Source organism: Sodiomyces alcalophilus (genome assembly GCF_042370955.1).
Source record: "Sodiomyces alcalophilus JCM 7366 unplaced genomic scaffold ACRALscaffold_6, whole genome shotgun sequence".
NCBI classification, from domain to species: domain Eukaryota; kingdom Fungi; phylum Ascomycota; class Sordariomycetes; order Glomerellales; family Plectosphaerellaceae; genus Sodiomyces; species Sodiomyces alcalophilus.
In genome coordinates this window covers 3842262-3867163 of record NW_027263537.1, presented here as the reverse complement: position 1 = coordinate 3867163, position 24902 = coordinate 3842262, and the positions used below count along the sequence as shown (strand labels likewise).

Here is a 24902-nt window from a genome sequence, read left to right as displayed (position 1 = left end):
ATGGAAATCTCTGATTATAATGCTAAATTCCTGCCCTTATTCCTGCGGCAGATCCACTCCTACTTCCGGGCCCGGAATAACCCGCTCCGAACCTGCTTTGGGCCAGCCTATGCGACAGAGACTGCCTATATATTAATAGTCGAATACACGCAGGAAGACGTTATAACGGCGATATCGTGGAAAAAGGGGGATATATACCGGTGGTTAGAGCCGCGTATAGGATACGTTCCTATTCCTCTTAATCGGGTTAACCTATTATTTTAAGGTCCTTACGAGAGTCGTGCTAAGGGCGTGTAAAGGAGCCCTATAGGAGCTATACGCTTTATAATAGGAAGACTCTTTACCGTTTACTTCCTGTTTATCTAATTAGACTAAGAGTAACGTTACGTATAGGCAGAACCCAAGCCGAAGCGGTAATTAGAAGAGCCGCCGCCACGGTAAAAGTATAACTTTATAGAAGAGTTAGAAAAAGAGTCCTGTTTAGTAGTAGAGCCCCGCCTAATAACTAGAGTCCCGGTATATTCCTATTTACCTAATTAGGTGCTATTCCTATGGTTAGGATAATTATTATCGGCGTATATACCTAGAAAGGAAGAGCCCTGTTAACTCCGGGATCCGGAAGAGCTATAATAGCTCCGCGCTTTAGATAAACTAACGCGTTAAATCCCTTAATCCTATTATTCCGGCGTAAAGCTCCCGTGCTAGCTTTATTATGCCTATAGACTCTGCTAAGGTAAAGAGCTCCTATGCTAGCTCCCCTGCCTCCACTAATTCCGTAGCACCGGTTCCGAAGAGTCCCGCCGTGGACTTCGTAACGAAGGAGCCTACCGCCCCTCCTACTATTCCTTTAGTCTAGAGTCCGCCCGTGGACTCTATAAAAGAGAAGAAGACTCCCGCTATGCCTACCGTTCCTATAGTGGAAAAGAGTCCTCCCGTGGACTTTACCGCTCCCGCTATTCCCGCTATTCCTTTTATTCCGCCGTAAAGCTCTTATACTAGCTCTGCCGCGCCCGCTATAAAAATAAGCCCTATTAGCTTTATAATTCCAGAGAGTTCTCCCGTAAACTCTATAATAAAGGAACCTACCGTTATTACCGCCCCTCCTATTATTCCTCTAACCTAGAGTCCTCCTATAGACTCCTTAGCCCCCACTCCCACCTATTAGTCCGCCTTTGCCCCACTTAATTAGCCTTTCCGCCTACCTCCAGGCTTATAAGATAAAATATAGGTATATATCGATAAGTATATAGCGGAGGATAAAGAAAAGGAGCGGCGATATACTATAAGTCTACCTCCTGCTATAGAAGCCGGTCCTAATCCGTTTATTAACCTCCTTACCCACCTACCTAAGTAAACGGGTTTCCTACTACCTAATACCTTTGAAAATCCTTATCTATAATAGTATCTAGGCTATTATAGTCTATTAAGCCGGCTATAGATTAAAAAGCTATTTAGTAGCTCCCTTAAAAAGGAGGTAAAGAAAGTAGAGATCTAAGCTTTATAGCAGGTAATAGAGACGATAGAAGTAAAGGTGTGGTGAAAGTAAAGCCTTTATAATTAGGTGTTAATATAATCGTTTTCGGGAGAAGAAGATATTCGTAATATTATAAGAGCTTTTTCCAGTTCTTAACGGCTATTATCTTCTTTTTAGTAGATTTGCCTTTAGGGCTAAGGGCTCTTTTTCCTTACTATCTTCCTCCTCCCTCTACCTACCTTTTTCCTTTTCTCGCCTTTTCTCTTTTTCCTCCTTTTCCTTTTACCTATTCCTTTACCTAATTAGGGTAATAGTATCGTTTTCGGAAGCAGAAGTCATGCGCGGAGTCTATAAGAGCTTTTTTAGTTCCTAATAGGGGCCGCGTTTATAGACTCGTACCTAGGGCCGCGTCTTTCCTTTAGATTATACCCTAGGGCCGGATTTCTTTTTCTCCCCGAAGCTACTCTATTAGCCTAATTAGGATCTTTTTATTATTTTTAGGTTATTTAGAAAGCTGCCCTTAAGGGGGACCTTTTTATATAGCTTTAGGACCGATAAATAGAGTCCTGCCTTTTCCCTGATTCTATACTACCTGATTTTTATTCCTTTTTTTTTCTACGCGAATACCCTAATCACGAGCCTATTCTTCTCTTCTTTTTAGAAGGCTATACGTGCAGGAGCTTCTTTATATAGCTTTAGAGCCGATAGATAACTAGGCCCGGGGCCTAGCCTTATTATATTAGACCTATAAGTCTATAAAAGCCTGCACGGAATTTTCAGCCTTTCTTTTTACCTTTTCCGTGGACTATATCTTTTATAGTTCTTTACTATTTCTTTAACTCATAACCACGTTAGCCTAATCAGGATAAGCCGAATCGAACGGTGCCGATTTTAATTAAACTAACTTACTGGTTAGTAAGTTATTATAGTTAGTTTAGTGGTACGTATTAGACATCTTCGTCGCCTTTTTCGAAGCAGACCACGTGCTACTAATCCCGCCTACTCTTTTTAGTCCTGCCTGCTATTTTCTGCTAGTAATCACTATAAGCTTATCCTACTTACTCTTTTCCTTATTTTTCCCCTTTTCCTACTCTTTTTTACTACTCTTCTTTTCCCCGATATCTTCGTTCCTTTAATCGGCCCGAGTCTAATCCGCCTACCTATAGTTAATCTAATTAATCCTATTAATCCGATTAATTTAGTTAATCTCGTTAATCCTGCTTCTTCTTCCTATTACTTTAAGCCCGGCCACGAATTCGGCCGCCTTAAAGAGTCCTACCGCCCGCGATACCTTCCTGCCTTTAATAAATAGACCCGACCTGCATGCCGTGCCACGCCGCCGAAAAGATCCGACCTACGTGCTTTACGCCTACAAACTAAGAAGTAGACTGCCTGCCTTATAGACAGTAGAAAAAGATAGATATACTCTGCGTCACTTAGTTCTATATTCTGCGTCGTTAATCTTTTACTAGGGCCGCCGCCTATTTACCACGTGCCCTATATACATTAACGGTTATATCTTCTACGTTATAGTCTTCTTAAAGACTCTGCTAGGGCCGCCGCCTATTTACTACCGCCTATTTACTACCGCCTATTACCCGCCACCGCTATATTACTTATTCCTTCTAAGGAACCAAGGAAGCCTCCGCTACCGCCTAGCTTATACGCATAAAGGACCTACGAGGTCACCTATATATAAGGTTATTATCCTTTAAGCCCGCGTTTTTAAAAGACGTTTTTAGGAATATATCCGCGAGGAATAAAGGACTCTTACTAGACTGCTTATAGATACCCTGATTAGGGTAACGGAGATATATTTAGTATAGTTACTATTTATATTTAGAAATTATTAAGACCATAAGGCGTGGCTTAATAATTTAGGGCCGATTATAAAAGGGCAGACCCGTATTCCGGGTTAGGACGTTAGATATTACGTAATTACTCGGTACTAGAGATCTAGTCTTATTCCGGCTATTCTTTAGAATAGACCCACTATATCTAGCTAGCTTTTTATCCGATCTTTTATAATTATCACCTATCACCTATGATAATTATAATTTATATTACCCTTCCGTTTCCGGATATCTAGACGATCCAGAAGAGCTGACCGTAGGCCCGCCTGCCTATCTAGCTATTCGTTCCCCTGATCGGACCACTGCCGACCCTTCTAGAGGCCCGGCGATAGTCTCCTCGGGGCCCTTTAGCTCTAGATACAGACCCGTGACGAGCCTAACCCTCCCTTCCGCTAGCCTATTAGTTAGTTATTTGTTTTGGCCCTACGCGGAGCCGTTCTATATAATAACGGCTTCGCCTTTCTTTACTCGCCTAGCTATTTATAGCTAACTATTCTACGCCTAGGCCTTTAAAGAAGCTAAGTTAGTTATACTAAAAGTATAGAGTAATAAAAGTAATTAACTCCTATATTATCGAATTAGATATACCCTCAGGGATATATCCCCGCTTTTATATTAATATCCTAAAACGAGCTAGCCGCGACCCCCTGCCTAGGTAAGTTATAACCGACCCTTAGCCCGAACCGATTAAAGACGCACTTTATAGTGCTAAAGAGCAGGAGGTAAAAAGCATCTTATACGTATAGAATAAACAGTAAGGTTATAGCGTATAACACAAGGTATTAGTATACTAGGCAGGATATACAGAACCTACTTAGGAGCCACTAGACGCCGTAAAGGATACTAAGGCGTTAGATATTTTCGAATTAAAATACGGCCCCGCTAATAAAAATAACGGGCCTTTATAAGATTATACTATAAAGAGTATACGAAAATAAGAACACCCTAATATAAGGGGAGTATAACCTTTAATCATAAGTTAATTAAAGGGGGGGAACTTACTGGCCCCCTTACCGGTTCTTAAAAAGGCAGATAGTGCCTCCGTAAAAGACTTTAGTTAGTGGTATTATTACCTAAGCCGCCTTTATTACTATTACTACTATTACTAATAGCAGGGTTACTAACCCCCTAAAGGGCGGCGAGGATACCCTCTAAGAGGCGCGTTATCGCGGCGCCCTAGTCGCGAACCTCTTAGCGGAGGGCCTCTATCTCGCGGCGCAGACCCTCGCTATTATTAATAGGGGCAGAGGCGGCGTTAGTAGTAATAGCGGTAAGAGCGGGGGGCTCCTCGGATAGCGAGGTATAGAAGTTACTATAAGCTAACTCGAAGGCTTCGCGGAGCTAGACTAAAGTTAGCGGCGATCTTAAAGAAGGCTTAGGTATACTTATATTATTAATATTTAGATTATCGCGTATAGCGTAACCCATGGTAGCTATAGGATAAACGAACTTAGCGGCGCCGGGGGGGAGCTAAAGAAGTTAGTCGCGACTACTTAGCTTATAGATCGTAAGGAACTTACTAGGCAGTACGCGTAGGATCTTATAATATACTTATAATACTTAGGCTTTTTACGGGTAATACTAGGGCCGGATTAGTTATAATATATTTAGTTAAATTTTATTTTAATACCCGTGATACGATTAGCGTATAGGCGGTAGAAATTATTATAGTAATAACTAGGGGGGTAGCTTAGGCCGCGCTACCGCTTATTAGGCGTAATAGGCTACCGGAGCATTAATAAGGCCCTCGCGGCAAAATATAGACTCTAGTCGTATACCTTTTTTTTACTAGGACACTTACCGGTACTTGCTATCTTAGCGATAGCCTTATCGGCTATTTTCTTAATAAAGGAGGAGGGGGGGGCAGAGGCGGCGATATCTTAACGGCGGGAGGTTCCTTAGCGGTGCCCTCGCGGGCGTGTCGGGCGTTATAGCGGGGTATAGATATCTAGACGCACTCTATTAGCCGTAACCTAACTAGATTAGCGCGAGGACTTATCGGGAGACTTATAATAGTTAATTAAATAGTTAAAAGAATAATATTTATTAAATTAATAAAAAAGCTATAAGTATAAAGTAATTATACCACGACTTAGCAAGAAACGATACGGCTTTTAGTATAGAATAAACAATAGAGCTTACTATTAAAAATAATATTATAGGCTTATAAAGGAGGAATTAATTATAAATAAAAAACCGGGCGAAGCTACGCTTATACTATAATATTAGACTACGGAATACAATAAAAGCCTATAAAGCTATTTATTTTAATAGTTTACGAATAAAGAAGAAGGAGTAACTAGGCGTTTTTAATATAAAGAGTAGGCGCTTAGTATAACACGGAATGCTAGCGACTTAGGAGTAAAGTCGCCGCGAACGCCGCGCGACTTAAATATACCTAATATAAGGGAGAATACACGCCTCCCTCGCGACGCGTTCAGGCAAAATAGATTCGGTCTTTAGTTATTACGGCTCCGGGGGGGGAGGAGGGGGGTAATATCACGGGTTAACCCCTCGAAAGTGTAGTTCCGGTATAAGGCCGGAACCGCTAATTAGCACGTAGATCTAATACTCGGACCTCGCGCTACCCTTACCACGGATTTATATAAACCTAGTAAATCCTGTACTTCTTTATAAACCTTTTCCTTTCCTTTCCTTAATTCTAGCTAATATAATTATTCGGCCTTACTTAATACGATTAACCTATAACTAGCCGCTTATAGGCTTAATACTATAATAAACGCTACTAACTATAATAGTATAAGGTAGGCGATATTATTAGACTATCTATAAAGAATTTCTTATTCCGGTAAGGGTCGAAGCTAGTACCGCGATATATTCGGGTATAGGTAACTAAGAGGATTAGCGAGTAGGCGTATAGTATTCGCGTTCCTGCGTAGTATATAAGGATATATACTATATTCCCGGTATCCTTATTAGAACTATAAAAAGACCTAGTAGCCGTAGAGTTATCGGCGAAGGATCTCTTACTCCTAGACGAGGAGTAAGATAAAAAGGAGGTAGAAGATATCGTTAATTATAAAGAAGAATAAAGAAAAACGTTTTATTTTATAAAGTGGGCGGGCTAGCCGGTAGAGTATAATACCTAGGAACTAGAGGACCACCTAGAAACCGCCCTAGGGATCTAGAAAAGATACCAAAAGTATAAAAAGCATATATATAAACAGTAGCGTAACTCTAAGATAGTATAAGGCGCTAAAGGGTTATTAGATATAAAAATACGAACTTAATTATAGGTTATAACGATATCTCCCTTAGTAAACTAAATAAAATAGGGTTAGACCCCGACTAATCCTAAAATTATAAAACTATTAGTATAAAGTTTAACGCTATTATAGGCGATTATTACCGGCGATAGCTCGGTAAAAGAAATTTAGTCACTAAAATTATAAAAGTCGGTCTTATTAGCGATAGCGTTAGTATCGTTATTATTAGTAACCGACGGGGCGGTAGATACACGGCGACTAGGTATACGGATATAGCGATAAGGAATATCTCCCTTATTAGAGGAGGCGTGGGCCGGGCTAAGCGGCGTATAGTTAGTGTCGCTAGAGGGCTTAGGCTTATTATTAGCCGATAAGGCGGCGGGGGCTCGATAATAAGCAGGATAGCGGAGATAAGCTATAATAGGGCGAGGAGCGGGTATAATAGCCTAATTAGAGCTATCCGTAAAAGGGTTATTATCGCTATTAGCGGAGGCATAACTATAGCGAGGGGCCGCGGAGTAACCGGCAAAACGATATACTAGAACCAGATACCGGGGATTATTAATATCCGCCAGGAGATTATTAAGGCCGTCGAGGGCGGGGAATATATCCAGGCCCCTTAAGCGACCCTTATAATTAAAGGGTTAGTAACTATTTATAGCTAAAGCCTTAGCGAATAGGATAAGCGACTTAGCGTCGCGGATATTATCCTTACGGGAAGGGCGAGTCTAGTTTAGTAACGCCAAAGCCTTATCGTCGTTAAGACGACTAAAATAATATATAAGGTTAATCGTTATTAACGACCTTAGGGATAAAATTTTATCTAAAAGTAATATTTAAGCCTATTAACTATTAGTATATAGCCGTAGCGTCGGCGATTAAGGAAGGCTTATATTCTTAGCGGCGAGTTTTTTCTTGCCCTGGTTTATAACGACCCGGAACCACTTATAGGCCTTTAAGATACGCTTATAGGCGCGGCGCCAAGCTATCGGCGTTACATTATCGTCTACTTTATAGATACGCTTACTACTATTCTATAGTAACTAAGCGATACCTAGAAGAAAGTCGGGGATCTAATAAACTAATTAGTATCTTATATTCACTAAGCCTAGACCCGCAAAAGGCGGTTACCCTAAGAGGTACCTTCACTATACGCACGTCCCTTTTTACTGCTTTTTACCCGTAAAAACAGTAGTCCATAGTATAGAAGTGACCTGCTGCCCTAATAAATAGTCTTCAATTGTCTTCATTTGTGGGAAAGGTACTTCTATTTGTATGGGAACGCCCGCCTAATTGGATATCACTCCCCGATAACGACCTTACTATACGCAACGCCTGCTCGTATACTATCCTGTTCTTAACTAATCCTGTTCGTAACTAATCCTGCACGTAACTAATTCTATTCGTAACTAATTCTATTCGTAACTAATTCTATTCGTAACTAATTCTATTCGTAACTAATCCTATAGGCTATTTATAACTAATCCTATTTATAACTAATCTTGCTTATAACTAATGCTACTTATAACTAACCCTACTAATAACTATTAATAGAATTATATTTAAAAAAATTATAAGGTCCTACTCTTAATTAAAATTAGGCATTATACTTTAATAACGACCTGAATATATATATAGATATATATATATATATATATAATATTTAATTGTATTTATAGATTATTAATTAAAGGTATTAAGGAAATATAATAAGCTAATATATTAGTCTAAATAAGTAGTTAATATATTAGACTGTATAAACTTCGCTTTAATAATCTATATAGATACATTTATTCTAAAACTATAGGTGGATTAATACTAAAGATTAATATATATATTAGTTTTATGATACTTTAGGGCTAGATAATATAATATAACTAAAGATATATAACGATAATAGTTAAGTAATATATCTTATACTAGCCGAGATCGTAACGATTAATACGTGTCTTCGATATAGATATATACTAGCTATTTACAATAGTTATAGTGGATAGATATAATTAAAGTTATCTATATTATAGATTCTAAAAGAAGTCGTAGATAGATTAAGAAAGGCTATATATAGAGAGAAATCTGTTAGGCTTAGAAAAGAGATAGGAGTCGTGGATATATATAAACGGCTTAATATAAATACGCTAAAGAGATGTTAAAGAGCTCCTAGAGGACTTAAAGGACGAATTTAATAGAAACTATATAATAATAGATATATAAAATAATATACATTAAGATAGGAAATAAGCTATAAATACTATAAAATATTTTTCTGTGCCTGATTCTATTATAAAAATATGGATAAATAACTATAGACTCTTAGTAATATATTTAATCTAATAGTAAGATAGTAAAGTAAAATAATAGTAATACTAATAATACTTATATAGGGCATATAATTATATATCTATATAGTATAAATATAAAAAATAATATATAATGGACTATAAATACTAAATAGTTATATAATACTTAGATAGTAATAATAAATATTTCCTATAAATAAATAAGGTAATAAGATTATACTGACGCTATTAATATATCATCGATCTAAAGACTATATAATATGGTAGATATATATAGGGCATATAAATATAGCATATATATAGCTATGATATAGAAAGAGAACAAGCGGCAGACGGGGTGAATAGCGTATAATAAGTTATATAACGAGTAATAGTATAAGCGGCAGGGCTAGAGTCTATACCTAAGTCAGGGTCTAAAGTAACTACTTTATAATAGTATATAATATTAAAACATCTTTAAAACTATTAAAGTTATTATTAAATGTGCATACTTATATAATAAACCTAATACTTAAGTTAATAGTAAGAGGTTAATGTTTTATAAACAATATAAGTAACTAAGATTAAAACAGAAATGGAATTAGTAATAGAGATATATATTTATTAATTCTATAATAGCTTGGATTTAAGTATTATAGATCTTAGAATTAGTATTATTAAATATATATATATATATATATATATATATATATATATTAAAATAGAGAAAGTTATTTATAGTATAGAGGTATATATAAATGTAATATAATAACTAAATATAGACTAAGAAAGTAATTCTTAGATGCTTATATAGGTAAATAATAGAATAGAATAAGTATATAGCTATCAGTATTTAATAATAATAATATTAATATAATATAGAAAGTAGGCGAAGAGTATATATAGGTTCTAAAATAGCTATTCTATAATTATAAGTAGTAGTATTAAAACTGTATTGTAATTATGAAACTTCTGCTAATACTTATTTCCTTATAATAATAGTATTATTCTTTAAGTTATTAATAAGTGATCGATTATTCCAACTAATATTATGGATAAAGAAGATTAATTAATTAATTAAGTCTTATAATCCAAAATAATAGAACAATATATATATATATATATAGTAAATACTTTTATAACTAAGAAATAAGTCTAAGTATTAGTATATAAGCTGTATTTTAATAAGCTAAAATATCTACTATATACTAAAATAATCTAATTAATTATAAGAATATTTAACTACGGCTATACGGTCGCCTAATAATTTATTATATTAGGAGTCTACTCTTCTACGGCCAAGGGAACCCGATTATAACGGGCCGTGTTACCCGAAGGGCGAGATCGTCTTACCTCCCCGGTAAGGGGAGGCGAGAAATCTTGTAGGGAAATACTAAACGGGCGGCGAACTTATAGCGGTATACTATTAATAGCCACGGGTATAAGTAATATAGCGATTAGCGCCTAAACCGTTACCGGCTTTATTAAAACACTTAATAGTAATATACGAATTTAGTCGGGAGACGTAAAAAGTATAAGGAGCTTTATCCTTAAGGACCGAGGCCTAACCCTTGGCTATATCGAACTTTATATCGCGTAAGGCGATAATAAGCTATAGATTAACCGACGATATAATAGTGTATAGTCGATAATAATAATAATAGTAATAATTACGATAATAATAGAAATTAGGTAATATGATAATCGGCGAATGATCGGTGATTATAATAATAAAAGATAGTTATAGGAGGAAAACTAGGAGCTACGAGGAGAATTACGCGAAGGAACTATATACCTATCGCTAAACGGTTACTTAAGGCTAGCTATTATATCCGCGAAAGGTTAGATAACTATAGGTAATAATAATAATTATCGCGGAGTTTCTATAGTAAAATTCAGATAAATCACGAGGTATATAGTCGGCGATAAAATACCGAAGTATATAAAGAAGCGGCTACTCTTTTTCCTACAGGTTTTTAACGAGGGCTCGTATAGAACCAGATAAAGGTAATTAATCGCGATAAATACGTAATTAAAGGTATCACAATAATACAAGGCTACGGGACCAGACTCGTTAAAGGGGGGGTAGTATAATAAGATAATCGTAGAGCCGCCGGTATATAGTTAGACCGATAGCCGCGCACGGACTACCAATCCGAACCTATCTCTATGCGTGCGTTAAGGGATATAGTTTAATCCCTTAAGTTAAAGTCTTAGTTTAAAGTCAGCGCTCAGTTAACGAGTATACTACGACTACTCTGCGATACTAAGCTATTAAGCCTATTCTATGATATCTTTTCCTTAACTAAGTCTACGGACTTCCTTTTCGTTATAGTTTTTAGGGTAGAGATTACCTAAAAAGGACTTCGAGAGTAGAAGAAAAGGGGCATCTAGAGATTCCTTTGCTTTTCCGGGCTTATAACCTTTATAACGGTTATAGAGAGATAGAATAGAAGAGGAAAATCTAGAATAAAAGAGGTAGTTTAAATTATAGAAGATTATAAAGACTATTAAAGTGTGATACGGATAGAGAGAAAGGAAAGGAAGAGGGAGGCGGGTAGCCTAATATATATAACCCTTTCCTTCGGCTATACTACGGCTCATTTAAACTACTAATTCGGTATCCAGACCCTAGAAGTATAGGCGAAAGGTTCGTGGGTTTCCCTAAAGGTCTATAAGTTCCCCTAAAGGTCCGTGGGTTCACCTAAGGGTCCTAGGGGACTTAAGAGGACCCTAGAGGACTTAGGAGAACCCTAGAGGGCTTAAGGGGACCCTAGAGGACTCGGGGGGTCCCTAAGGGACTTAGGAAGTTTCTAGAGTACTCAGGATATCCCTAGGGGACTCGGGAAGTCCCTGACTTATAGGAGGTTACGTATATCGTACTATACCGTATATAGGTATATATTTATTCTCTGGGTATAATACTAATAATATATATTACACCTACTACAGGGCTCCTAACCCTAAACTATTAATAGCTCTACTAGCTGCTTATAGCTTATATATTACACGGCGACTTCGCCGCCTACTATACACGCTTTAACCACCAGAATACCCTCCTAATATACTCCTATAGCAAAGATAAAACCCCCGCCCACCCCCTCTTCCACTATAAGGCATAAGGCCGGGCCGCCCTATAGTATAATATATCCACTTACGTTATTAACGGGTCACTACGTCGCTAGGCGCTGGCCTTAATTAATTACCCGGGATAATATATTTAATCTAGCCTACCTCCCCGAGGGGACCGGCGGCCGCTTAAGACACGGGCCTAAACGACCGCCGCGTAGACGAAAAGACTCGTATAGCACCTCCTGCTATAGGCAGGTATACTATACGGCCTTTATAAAATTATAGCTAGTAGGCGTTTAACGCCCCGCGGCTCCGTAAACTACACTCCACGAACCTCCTAAATATCCTTTAACGGATATAGTTTATTACGATATCTATACTTTTTCTTTTATTTTATTATAGTATATACGTAGCACTATATAAACACTATACTTAAATAATATATAAAGGTGGACGACTACTCTAGGCGTCCTTTACTCTTCTTAGAGATCCCCTAGACATTAAATAATATTATTATTATTATTATTATTATTATTATTATTATTATTATTATTATTATTATTATTATTATTATTATTATTATTATTATTATTATTATTAGTATTATTATTATTATTATTATTATTATTATTATTATTATTATTATTATTATTATTATTATTATTATTATTATTATTATTATTATTATTATTATTATTATTATTATTATTATTATTATTATTAATATTATTATTATTATTATTATTACTACTATTATTATTATTATTATTATTATTATTATTATTATTATTATTATTATTATTATTATTATTATTATTATTATTATTATTATTATTATTATTATTATTATTATTATTACTACTATTATTATTATTATAGTCGCTAGGTGGCGCTCTATTTTAATAAGAGTATCGCACCGCTTCTTCTCCGCCGCCTCCTCCTCCTTTTAGCAATAACACAGTATAGGTTAGAACCCTTTACCATCCTAAGCGTATTTCTTTATAGTCTTAAGAGCCCAGCATAACTTAATTTAGACTTAGAAGGCCCGGCGCTAGGTGCGTATTAATAATAGTCACGATAAATACATTAGGTTTACTTACGGACGCCTAGTCGTTAAGACTATTACCGCCTTATATGGCCGCTACTAATATTATATAGGTAAGGATAATCCGACTAGGGTAATCGGATATTCCGACTAGGGTCCTATATTAATAGCCGGTAACATCCGCCCGCTCTCTCCGCCTATACCTAGTTACTTCTATATATAAGATATCTATTTAATTAATCGTCGCGACGATACACTTAATTAATCGTTACGACGATACACTTAATTAATCATCGCAACGATATACTCGATTAAGAGTACTAGTATCCCGGAGAACCCTATCTAGTATCTAGTATAGGCCTTACCCTTTTAGGATAGGTTGCTAAGGCATATTTTCGGACACGAAATTAGACTCTGGGCGTAAGGTCCCGGTATAGCGTTAAGTTACGTCGTAATATATAACGTACCTAGTACCTAAGGTAGTGGACACGCTTAAGTACCTTTATATCTATCGGGTATCCTCCTAGCTAAATATAAGTCGGATTTCTAGTATATATATCCCGGGATATAGCAGGCACCGAGCAGCGTATATCGTATAAATAGCGTATATAAAATTAGTAGTAGATCTATTAATTTAATTTACTCTATTAATATACATAATTGACTTTATAGAAGAAGGTCGGGAAAAACTCTGCTCTTAACCCTGCAGGTGACTCGTGTTAATATTATACTCGTAATAAGTAATAATCATAATAATTATAAGTATAATATCTAAGTCAGAATAAATAGTATATAGTTATAGCTATATAACTAGACGTCTACTTTATAACCAGCTTAACCTATACTATAATACTATACGTATTATACGTGTATATATACTTGGCTTATAATATATATTATATAAATACACTAGGTATCGTAAATACGATATCTTTGTTATTACTTAAGCTAATAACGTAGCGTGATAACCGTCACGTAGGCTGTTAACGTAATAGTCGCCACCCAATCTTCCTGGATCCGGGGCTGGCAAAAGACCCTGGAAGATTAGGTAGCGACTATTACGTTAATAGCCTACGTAACGATTATCACGCCACGTTATTAGCTTAAGAGAATATAATCACTTTTATAGCGAGATGCCTTTTTTAGCTAAGGATAAATAGAGATATAGGTAGGTTTATATAGAACTACGATGCCTATAACTAGAGCTATATATAAAGGAATAATAGATAAGGACTTTTAAAGCTATTATAGGTCCCTGAACGAATAAGGAGCGACTTATTAATAGATTTTATAATAGACCTGCTACCCGCTAAAGAGAAGAACTAAAGATACCTATAAGTTATAACCCATTAATTAATAAAGGCTATTACCCTTAAGGTGATAGACTCTATAAAGGCAGAAGCCTATACCGAACGGTTTTTATATTATTATTTCCGATTCTATAATATACCCTGTTTAATCGTAAACGATAAAGGCTCTAAGTAAATAAGCCGTTTTTAGTAATACCTTTATAAACTAGCTAGGATCTAATAACAATTAAGCATAGCTTACTATCCCTAGCCTAATAGCGTTACCGAATAAGCTAATTAAAGGTATAAGCGTACCTTTTAGCTTTTTTTATTACGCCTAAGATAATTAGGACAAGCGACTACCTATAGTATAACTAGCGTTAAATAACTAGGAGAGCTTAATTATAAAGATAAGCCTAGTCTTTATATACCACGGATACTATATTAGCCTAATCTAGATCTATAAAGAACTAAGTAGCGATACGCGGGAATTTACTATCTATAACTTACTCCGCCGTGTTTAAAAGGCTATAGAGTTCGTGTAAGCCGCGATAATAGCTATATAACTATAATAAGAAGAGTTCGAGAATAAGTATCGTATTCCTATAGAATAGTTCTAAGAGGGCAACCTTATATAGCCCTCGCTTATAAACTACTTTAGCCCGCGGTTATTATATAAATTAAGCTAGTTATACTAGAAGTATACAGTAACTAGGGTTATTAACCTATATATATTAAAGCTAAATATACCTTTAAATATATACCCGAGGTTTTATATAAACCTATTATAACGTATAAGCAGGGACCCGTTACCTAGCTAGGTCCTATACGACCCTTAACCCGGCCCGATCCATAACGTCCTAGAGTAAAACGAATAGATAATAGAGGAAATCCTATACGCTAAAAATAAAAGAGTAGGTAAAGGCGTAATAAAAAAAGCGTTAGTAAAGTAGGAGGGATACGCCTATATATCTATTATAGGATTTAAGTATAGAGTAAAGGAAGCTATCAGAAGACCAACAAGGAGGCCTAGTAGTAGACTAAGGGAGGGGGTACTATAATGAGATTATTTATTAAGTTCTCTTAAGAAGATATAGACACTAAGGTCCTTACTTATAGGCCTTTGGGTGCTACTTAATAGGAAGGTATTAGTTATATAATCCCCTCTTAGAGTAACTAAGGGACCTTCGTTAATAGGTAGCCTTACTATAAAGGCTACCACCCTCTTTATATACTCTAAGCTAGCTTTTATATTCTAAATATACGATAAGCCTTCTCTAAATACGAACACACCTAGTAATTAGCACGTAAGCCTCTAGAACCTTTTTATAAGAGGCCTCTATAGCGTATATAATAAGACTTTAAGCTCTTATACTTAGTATTAGGAGGAAACCTAGAGCCTTAAGACACGAATGAATAAGTCCTTTTTATACCTCTTATAGATTACCCCCCCTTTCTTTAACTCCTACCCTTAGGAGTAATAGAGGTCTAGAGGTGATAAAAAAGAACGACTCCCTTAGCCCGGCCGCTCTTCTACGCGAAGAACTCCGCTTAATCTAGGAACCTCCTTTTAACCCACCTATAGAATAATATCACCCCTAAAGTAAGTATTAAAGAATAAAAGATAAAAGTAAGAGATAAAAGAAAAGGGGATAAAGCTTATAAATATAAAGATTTCCTTTTAAATACTATATAAATAAACGTGATTATAGAGAATAAAGTTCCTTAATAAAAAGCCTTATTCCGAGTAAAGTCTAACTAGGGCTAATACTATAAATATAAAGGCCCTCTAAAAGTAAAGAGAGCACCACTAAGACACCTTTTAAGGGATTCCCTTATAAACTCCTAAATTATCGTCTAATCTTTAAATACCTTATATAATTCTTTTTTATCTACGGGTAGACCATAACTATAACTTATAGTATAGAAAGATAAAAGGTGCTTTTAAAAACGGAAGTTATTATATATAAGCGAGGTTAACTTCCTATAGGAGGTTAGGCAACTAGGCACCTATAGGCAGCCTCTAACTTATCTATAAGAACTTTTTCTTAACTCCTAACTCTTATTATTTTTTCCTTATCTTATCTTCTTTAGCTATTATCTATTCTTATAACTTAGAACGTTAGATAAATATATATATAAGTTAATTCCCTGCTAGTGGTATAAAGCTATGTATATAGCTTAAAGTCTCTTATCGACTTTATAAAGCTAGATATCGAATTCGAATTCCTTTATAGGGTCCTAGTAGCAGAAAGTAGTAGCTAGAACTAATAGAGAGATAGTTCTTTTTTTTTATAATAATAATAACGACTCCTATAATTTAATTAATATCTTTTAATATAAGTGTTATAATAGAGCCCTATATACGACCCCTACTAATATCGTGAAAGCTATTATGCCTAACATTACTAATATTAAGAATAAGGCCGCTAAGACGGCTTAGAAGCTAGCTAAGAAAAAGGCTAGAAAGGTGGCTAAGGCTATTAAGAAGTCCTACGGGGTAGGTAATAATAACGCTAGTAATAGTAATAAATAATCGAGTCGATATTAATATTATAATAAGCGGTGCTAACGGAGGTTATAATAATAAGTAGTATATAGATAACTTCACGGGCAGCGAGGCCGCTATAACTAAAGATAATAATAACGCTACTATTAGTAATAAGGATAATAGTACGGGTAGCTACTAGAATACTACCTATAACGATAACGATAATCTAGCGGATAAGGCTCCTAAGCCTTATGTTATATATAAAAAGGTAGATAGGCTGGAGGTTATGATACTATATAGCCGGTGCGCTCGTTAATAGCTATAACTAAAGTTAGATAATAAGAACTATAATAAGATTAAGTTCGCGGCTTACCGCGATAGTTATACGGTATCGTTTAAATACTAACGTTACTAAGTAAAAAGATCGAAATATTACTAAGTTATAAGTCTATTACTTTAATAGGCTACTAGGTGGGTATTAATAAGAAGCGAACTAGCTTTCTGTCACCGCTACTAAGGCGGCCTCCGGGTTATAAAAAATCCTCCTAAAGGCTATTAAGGAGAGGGGCTTAACTAATTATAAAGGGGTATATCGAACTTAGTATATAGCGTCCTGCTACTACTAACTATATAACAGGTTAAAGCCTTAACTAACTAGACTAAGCTGCGTAATACGCTATCCGAGTTCCGGGTTAAAAATAGGTAAGGATATTCCGACTAGGGCAATCGGATATTCCGACTAGGGTCCTATATTAATAGTCGGTAACACCCGCTAGCTTATTCCGATTATACCCAGATACTTCCATATAAAAATAACCGCAGCGACGATACCGACGATACACTTAATTAATCGTAGCGATAATACACTTAATTAATTATAGCGACGATACACTTAATTAATCGTAGCGACGATACACTTAATCGATCGTAGCGACGATACCAATAATACACGTAATCGATTATAGCGACGATACCGACGATACACTTAATCGATCATAGCGACGATACCGACGATACACTTAATTAATCGTAGCGACGATACCGACGATACACTTAATTAATCATAGCGACGATACCGACAATACACTTAATCGATTATAGTAATAATACCGACGATACACTTAATTAATCGTAGCGACGATACACTTAATCGATTATAGTAACGATACCGATAATATACTTAATTAATTATAGCGACGATACACTTAATCGATTATATACGTGTCTATAAGTATCTAGGCATAAGAGGAAGTTATTACAGCTGGCGTCAGGCGTTGTCAGTAGGGCCCTAGTCGGAATATCCAATTACCCTAGTCGGAATATCCTTACCCTTAAAAATACGGATAGCGCTAAAAATAAAGCTAATAAGCGGCGTTATATAGAGTAGAAGGCCGCTAAGGAGGCGGAGAAAAGAGCTTAAGCAGAGTAGGAATAGCGTTATAAAATAGCAGATTACGCTTACGTGTCGCTTATAGTGTTAAGTACTTAGTATAACGTGCTAAGCTTAAAGCTACGTAGTGGGAGTAAGAGGGCGATAGGGGCGTATTAGGTACTATAAGTGCTATATAATAAACGATATAAGGGTTTTTTTTTATCTTTTGGTTTTAGGGTATAAAGATATTAATAATTAATTAAGGTGCCACTATATAGTAGACCTATACTAATAATAACTAACTAACTTAACGTGGCGTCTGACTATAGTACTATTCTACGAGGAAGTCCGGTAAATGGTTTTTAGGTTCCTAGGTATAATCTTTAAATCCGTAATCCGCCCACTTAATAAGATACTCGCGGCATTTTCCGTTATAACGGTGGCTAAGAACTTTCTTGACTTTATACTTATTCGAGTCTTAAGGCTCGATGTTAACTCCTATAGGGATAGGTGGAGGCTAATTATCGCGGGAGACCTAAGGTTCTAAAAGTAAGATAGGGAAAACGTTATAAATCTTTATAAATAAAGGGAGTTATAACCGGTAGGCTAACCCGTGGTTGCCTACTATGCCGATAACTTTAAAGGGACTAAGATACTTATCGGAGATTTTACGACTTAGTTAGCCTTTTTAATATTCTTTAAAGAAAGTAATATATAGTTACCTACTTAGAAATGCTGATATATATAACCGGTATTATAATAACGTTTATAGGTCCTTTACGTATACTAGATAAAGACTTATATAGCTTAATAGCTTTATACTAAGTAACTAGCACGCTATTTAGCTTAGGTGGCAAGGACTTCTCTAGATTTAGGTAACTTAATCTTATCAGGACCTCGGGGGTTAAAACCTATTAGGGCAGAGGCGGGGGTCTAATAAATAGCGGAATACTAGGCTATATTATATATAAACTAAGTAAGGGATAACTTTTGCGCCTAGTCGTTCTGCTAGAGGTAATAGTAGAATTAAAGGTAGTGTTCTAAGTTCTAATGCTAGCGTTCCGTTTAGCTATCGGTCTATAAATAGAACGCGGTGAATAACCGTTAGTAAATACTGAGATAATAATAAAGGGTAGTCTAAAACTTACTAGTAAAGAGAGAGCCTTAATCGGAGATAATCCTATTAGGGAGGCCGAAAATACTAAAAAGATATAACTATAAACGGTTAGCGAGCCTATCTACTAATAACCTATTATTATAAGGGATATATAGGGCGTATTTAGTTAGATAGTAAATAACTAAAGCTATATCTTTTTATTTACCCTAGGAGGTAACCGGAGGGAGGCTAGTAATAAAATTAATCGATATCTCTTTAAAGGGATAACTAGGAATAAGTAAATAAGTAAAACGGCCGTAGGGCTTATAGTGCCTAGGCTTAGTACGCTAATAAATAGGATAACTTAGGATAAACTTCTTAATATCTTAGGATATAAACTCTTAGAAGAAGGTATTAGAAATACGCTGATTAGTTCTGCCGGTACTATAGTGGCTAGTAGTAGGGGCGTCGTAGAGAGCCTTAATAACTGCTTCTCGAAGACCGGACTTATTAGAGATAAAAATACGACTACGAAAATAGACTATACTATTAGCATCCCGAGTCCACTAGGTAAGAAGATTATTATTAGCCGAATAAAAGGGGTTATTTTTCTAGGCCTTAATAACCTCCTCCCTTAGACTTAGCAGGGTAGGCTTCTCCTTATTAGCGAGCTTTAGGAGGCTAACTATAAACTTCTTTATAAAATCTTTAACGGGACGGCGGCTTTCGTAATCGATTTCGGCGGGGTTAGCGGTATATTAGGGCTTACGGGATAGTCTATTAGCAGGGTTCTAAACACCCGGATAGTACCGAATTTCGAAATTATAAACGGCTAACTCTTCTAACTAGCGGGTATACTATGCCTTAATATAAGGCTTATTTAAAAGGTAATAATAATTTATATAGTTAGTAAGGATTTTAACTAGGGTTTAGGCGTAGGCTATATAGTGTTACTAATAATAAAAGGCTTTATAAATAGCTATAAGCTCTATATTAGGGGTTTAATAGTTTAACTTAGCTCCTCGAAGCTTATAAAAGAAGAATATAACGGGACGCTAAATATAGTCCTTTAGTTAGCAGTTAACTATATTAATTATAAAGTTAAAGGCGTCTAGCTCGATTCGGATAAGAGAACGGGGATCGAAATAGCGGAGGACGGGAGCGTTTTAGAACGTATCTCGGAGCTTCTCGACAGATACTCTTTATTTATTAGAAAGGGTAAACATCCTTAGCTCGCCAGCCCCTTTTAATAGGTCGGTTAAGAGCCTAGCTATCTTAGAGTACCCCTTAATAAAGCGATAATAGAAACTAATAAAACTAATAAAAACCTATACCTTATTAATAGAGTTTAGCTCCTCCTACTCGGGAATAGCTTCTACCCGCTAAGGGTCTATATAGATATTATCGGGCTTATTAATAAAACTAAGAAACTCTATTTCCTAATATTCAAAGATATACTTTTCCGGATTCGTATATAAAGACTAATCTTAACTATTAAAGGACCTCGTATATATATACGCGGTGGGTATCTTTATCTAAACTATAAATTAAATTCTTATTTAAATAAATAATATAAATAGTATCTATAAGACTATATCGGGCCTTATTAATATATCGTTAAAAACTAATAGGGGTATTATAAAGTCTAAAAGGTATAACTAAATACCTAAAATAACTATACTTAGTATAAAAAGCAGTTTTCTACTTATCACTTTCTTTTATATATAGCCTATAATAGGTATCTTTTAAATCTAACTTCGTATATACCTTCGCTTTAAATAAGCGATCCAGAATCTTAGAAATTAAGGGGAGCGGGGTATAATCCTTATAAGTGATTTTATTAAGGCCTTTATAGTCGATATAAGGCTAAAGCTTACCTCCCTTCTTTAGACTAAAGAGTACGGGGGCACTAGCAGGACTAATAGAGTATCGAATCTAACCTTTAGCTAAGGCGTTTTTAATATATTATCGTAGAGTTTCTAACTCTTCCTCAGTAAAGGTACAGATAGGACTAAACGGTGGGGTTTAACCGTCTTCTAATTTAATAGCGTGGTCTTACTTATAGTATAGTAAGAGGCAACTAGCCTCGATAATATTAACAACGTCTATAAAATCTCGATACTATTCGGGTAAATAGGACTCGGGCGTCTTTAGGAGAGTATTAGAGTTAGAGGCGATATCCTTTAAAGGGATAGGACGTTCGGGCAGAACTAAATTAGAATAAGTAGCTTATTCGGAATAAGGAACTATAACACGGCCTATATAAAGGGTATCTTCCTTAGCTTAAACTACTCCTAAATTAACTAATTGCATAATTACGCGGGCGAGTTTCCTTTTTTTTTTTTAATTTCTTTAGGGCTTTAGACTACTCCCCTCTTACTAGTAGCTAATCCAAAGTCTTTTTTATTAATATAAAAATACTAAAGGCAGTTAGCCTAATCGATATATAGGTTATAGATAGTTAACTAAGAGATACCTAAAAGAACTTAGGAACCTTTAGTAAGGTTAATAATATAAGATAAAGTGCGATATATACGGGTATTATAGAGGGGTATATCAGAAACCCAGAGCTATATCGTTAGGACATCACGTAACGTTATAAGACGCGCGCATCTTTTTTATTTATCTTATACATTATATATACGTGGCGACGCCACCTAGACACAGAGGATACTTATTATCCTACATAATTATTATCCTTTTAACCCTAAGTTTTACTATATTTATTATATTCACTTTATTTAAGCTATATTGCCCTAATCAGAGCAGCGCGCACCTCTAGGAACATCCTTTAAAGGTCTCCTTATTATATCTATTATTTTGGTTATATACACTTCGTGGTCTTAAGCACTCCTGTTATCGAAGACTTATCCGAGTTCATACTGCCTATACCGTTCTGTATAGTAACGGCTTCGCCTTTCTTTAGTACGACCCTAATCGTTAATGGCCTTTATAAATAACGTGATAGAACCGTGGGTATCTTTTTCGACTTCGGAAAGTCCTTAATTTAGACTTTCTAGGGGGCTAGTTAGGTTAATACCTAGAGGAAGGGCGTAGCGGTTAATAAGGTTAATACTAGCTCTATAATCCATAGACGCGAGGCATTATTTCTAACTACCACCTAGCCGTACTAGGAGGTTAGTTTTAAAAGTCCTAGTTTCTAGGGATAGCGAGCTAAGTAGAGACTAATCCTAGGGGGCTACTAGTGGATTATTAGCTTTAACCTATTTAATAACTTATTTCTTTAAAGTAACGGGCTGTTTATTAGGATTAGACTAAGGCGGGGGTATATAGCGGGTAGGCGGAGTATAAGTATTATACCGCTAATAGTTATTACTACCGGGTATATTAAAACCAAAGGTATTAGTAGAAGACAAGTGTCAAGGGGTTTCCGTGTAAAGAGTAAAGAGACGTTATAAGATAATTAAAAAGGTAATATAAACTAATAGGTTAAATTAAGAGTTAAATTATTCGCTAAACCTCTAAGTCAGGAGTTTAGCTTTACTTATCCCTTTTATAAATAACTAAAGCTTCCTTCCCGAGAACCTCGGGGAATCTCCTCGAAGATATCTTAAGGACCTTAATCTATCTATCGGTGGTCCTCCCTATTATACTATACTGGGTAGGCCCGGATAGTACTAGTCCCGGAGTCGACTCGACCATCTATCTCCGAATACTATAATCCCCTTTAATCCCCTTCGTGACTATTAAGATATATTATTTCCTCTTATTTAGGCTATCCCTAGCTTCGATAAATCATACCCGTAATATCACGCCCCCTCTTTTAGTGCTTATACTCCTAGGAGCGATATAATTAACCGGGTACCCGTATAAGGACACTCTCCCGTCTAACTCCTATCCTCCGGACACGGCTCTTAGAAAAGGCGAGTCGGCCCGGGATAGCACCCGACCACGAGTAGCTTAAGTTAGCCTATACTAAGGCTTCTAGCTCGTAAGCCACTATACGTATCCAGGCTATAGCTATCCTATTATAGGGCCTTTTATAAATAATTCACTAAAGCCAGAGCTAAATATAAGTATAAAGATTAACCTTCCTTAAACCTCTAAGCTATCGTGGTAAAGCTTTAATAAAGCCTTATAGATCCTTTAACTCTCCGCCTATAAGCTATCGTTAAAGGCCTTATATATAATCCGTGAATAATCGTATCGCCGGCTAAATATAAAGCCTATAGACTTAAAGAAGTATAAGCAACACTTTATTATTATCTAAATAATAAACTATAGGTACGCTCCTAATATAGCAGGTATACCTAGATTATAGAGTAGGCAGGAGTAACCACGTAGGCTTTACTCGAGGCCCGGTAACTAATATAGAATATATCCTAGCTAGTCCTCCTAGCTTATTATTATATCTTCCTCTTCTCTTCTTTACCTATTCGAGTAATTATTATAATAGCCTTATCCTAGAGCTCTATCTATACGTCATTCTAACTTATCGTAGTATAATAATTTATAAGGTCTTATCTTAGTGGTTCGTCTCGAGATCTCTAAGGGTCTTCCTATTATATTACATAAGGTTCCCGGCGGTCCGTTAATTCTAGTGGTTCTAATATCGGAGTAGCTTATTATAAGCATTATTACTTAATTAATAATAACTCTTAATAATAATATACCTTCTTTCCATATAGAACGATAATATAAGTAATCGCGTATTTATTCCTAGACCTATATTAATCCCTATCTCTTATAGTATTATAGTCTCCTAAAAGAAATAGTTACGTACGGCTAATAAGCTCGCTAAGCGAGTTAACTTAGTTTCTTCTTTAACTAGGTAGCCTTACTATAAAGGCTACCACCCCCTCTATATACTCTAAGCTAGTTTTGTATTCTAAATACACGATAAGCCTTCTCTAAATACGAACACACCTAATAGTTAGCACGTGAGCCTTTAGATCCTCTTTATAAGAGGCCTTTATAGCTTATATAAAAAGACTTTAAGCTCTTGTACTTAGCACTAGGAGGAAACCCAGATCTTTAAGACAAGAATTAATAAGTCCTCTTTATGCCTCTTATAATATCTTAGTAGCTAATAGAGTCCCTATAAAAACTAAGCGCCCTAGATTATTCCGAAGAGAAGTATAGCCTGATTATGACTAATAATAGACCCCGTGAATATTATAAGAAGAAGAAGTGTTATATAAAAGGTCGTAACGATTAAATAAAGATTAGGATAATAGTAAACCCGCTTATATTAATTAATTTAGGGCGGATAAGCCCTGTCCCTAGCTATTAGGTTTAGGTATTAAGGTTAATATTATTATAATCGCCCTCGTGACTGCTATTATTTTTAGGGATAATAGGAGATAATATAGCTAATACGACCTTAGCCTATATATCCTTCCCCTTCTCGTTAAAGGATTTAATATCCTTTACCTTAATATTTATAACCCCTACGATAATCTTAACTACTTAGATAAACCGGTTAACTTAGTATAGGCCTTTTACCCTTATAAAAGTAATTATTATATTAGGAGTAAGTATAACGATAATAGGAGGCGCCGCGATAGATATAGTCCTACCTATTATAATAAGGGAGTCCCCGCGAGAGGGGGGGGTAGTAATATAAAACGATAAGCGAGGCTTGCTAGCTCCCGAGTCGATAGGCGTTTAGATAGCTTTATCCTCGTACGAAATACCAGGAGTCTTTTTATAGACTTCTAAAACCCTTTATAAGGCCGAATAA

General features: G+C 35.8%; 1 protein-coding gene across 1 annotated transcript; it reads right to left on the bottom strand.

Moving 5' to 3' along the window:
* Positions 1-12405: 12405 nt before the first annotated feature.
* Positions 12406-22079, bottom strand: ACRALDRAFT_2021522 (uncharacterized protein; the record flags this gene model as incomplete). Its single annotated transcript, XM_071020060.1, has 3 exons — positions 12406-12787; positions 12823-12848; positions 22050-22079. 3 exons carry the CDS (start codon positions 22077-22079, stop codon positions 12406-12408), a joined length of 438 nt encoding a protein of 145 aa, XP_070873750.1.
* Between the last annotated feature and the right edge of the window lie 2823 nt (positions 22080-24902).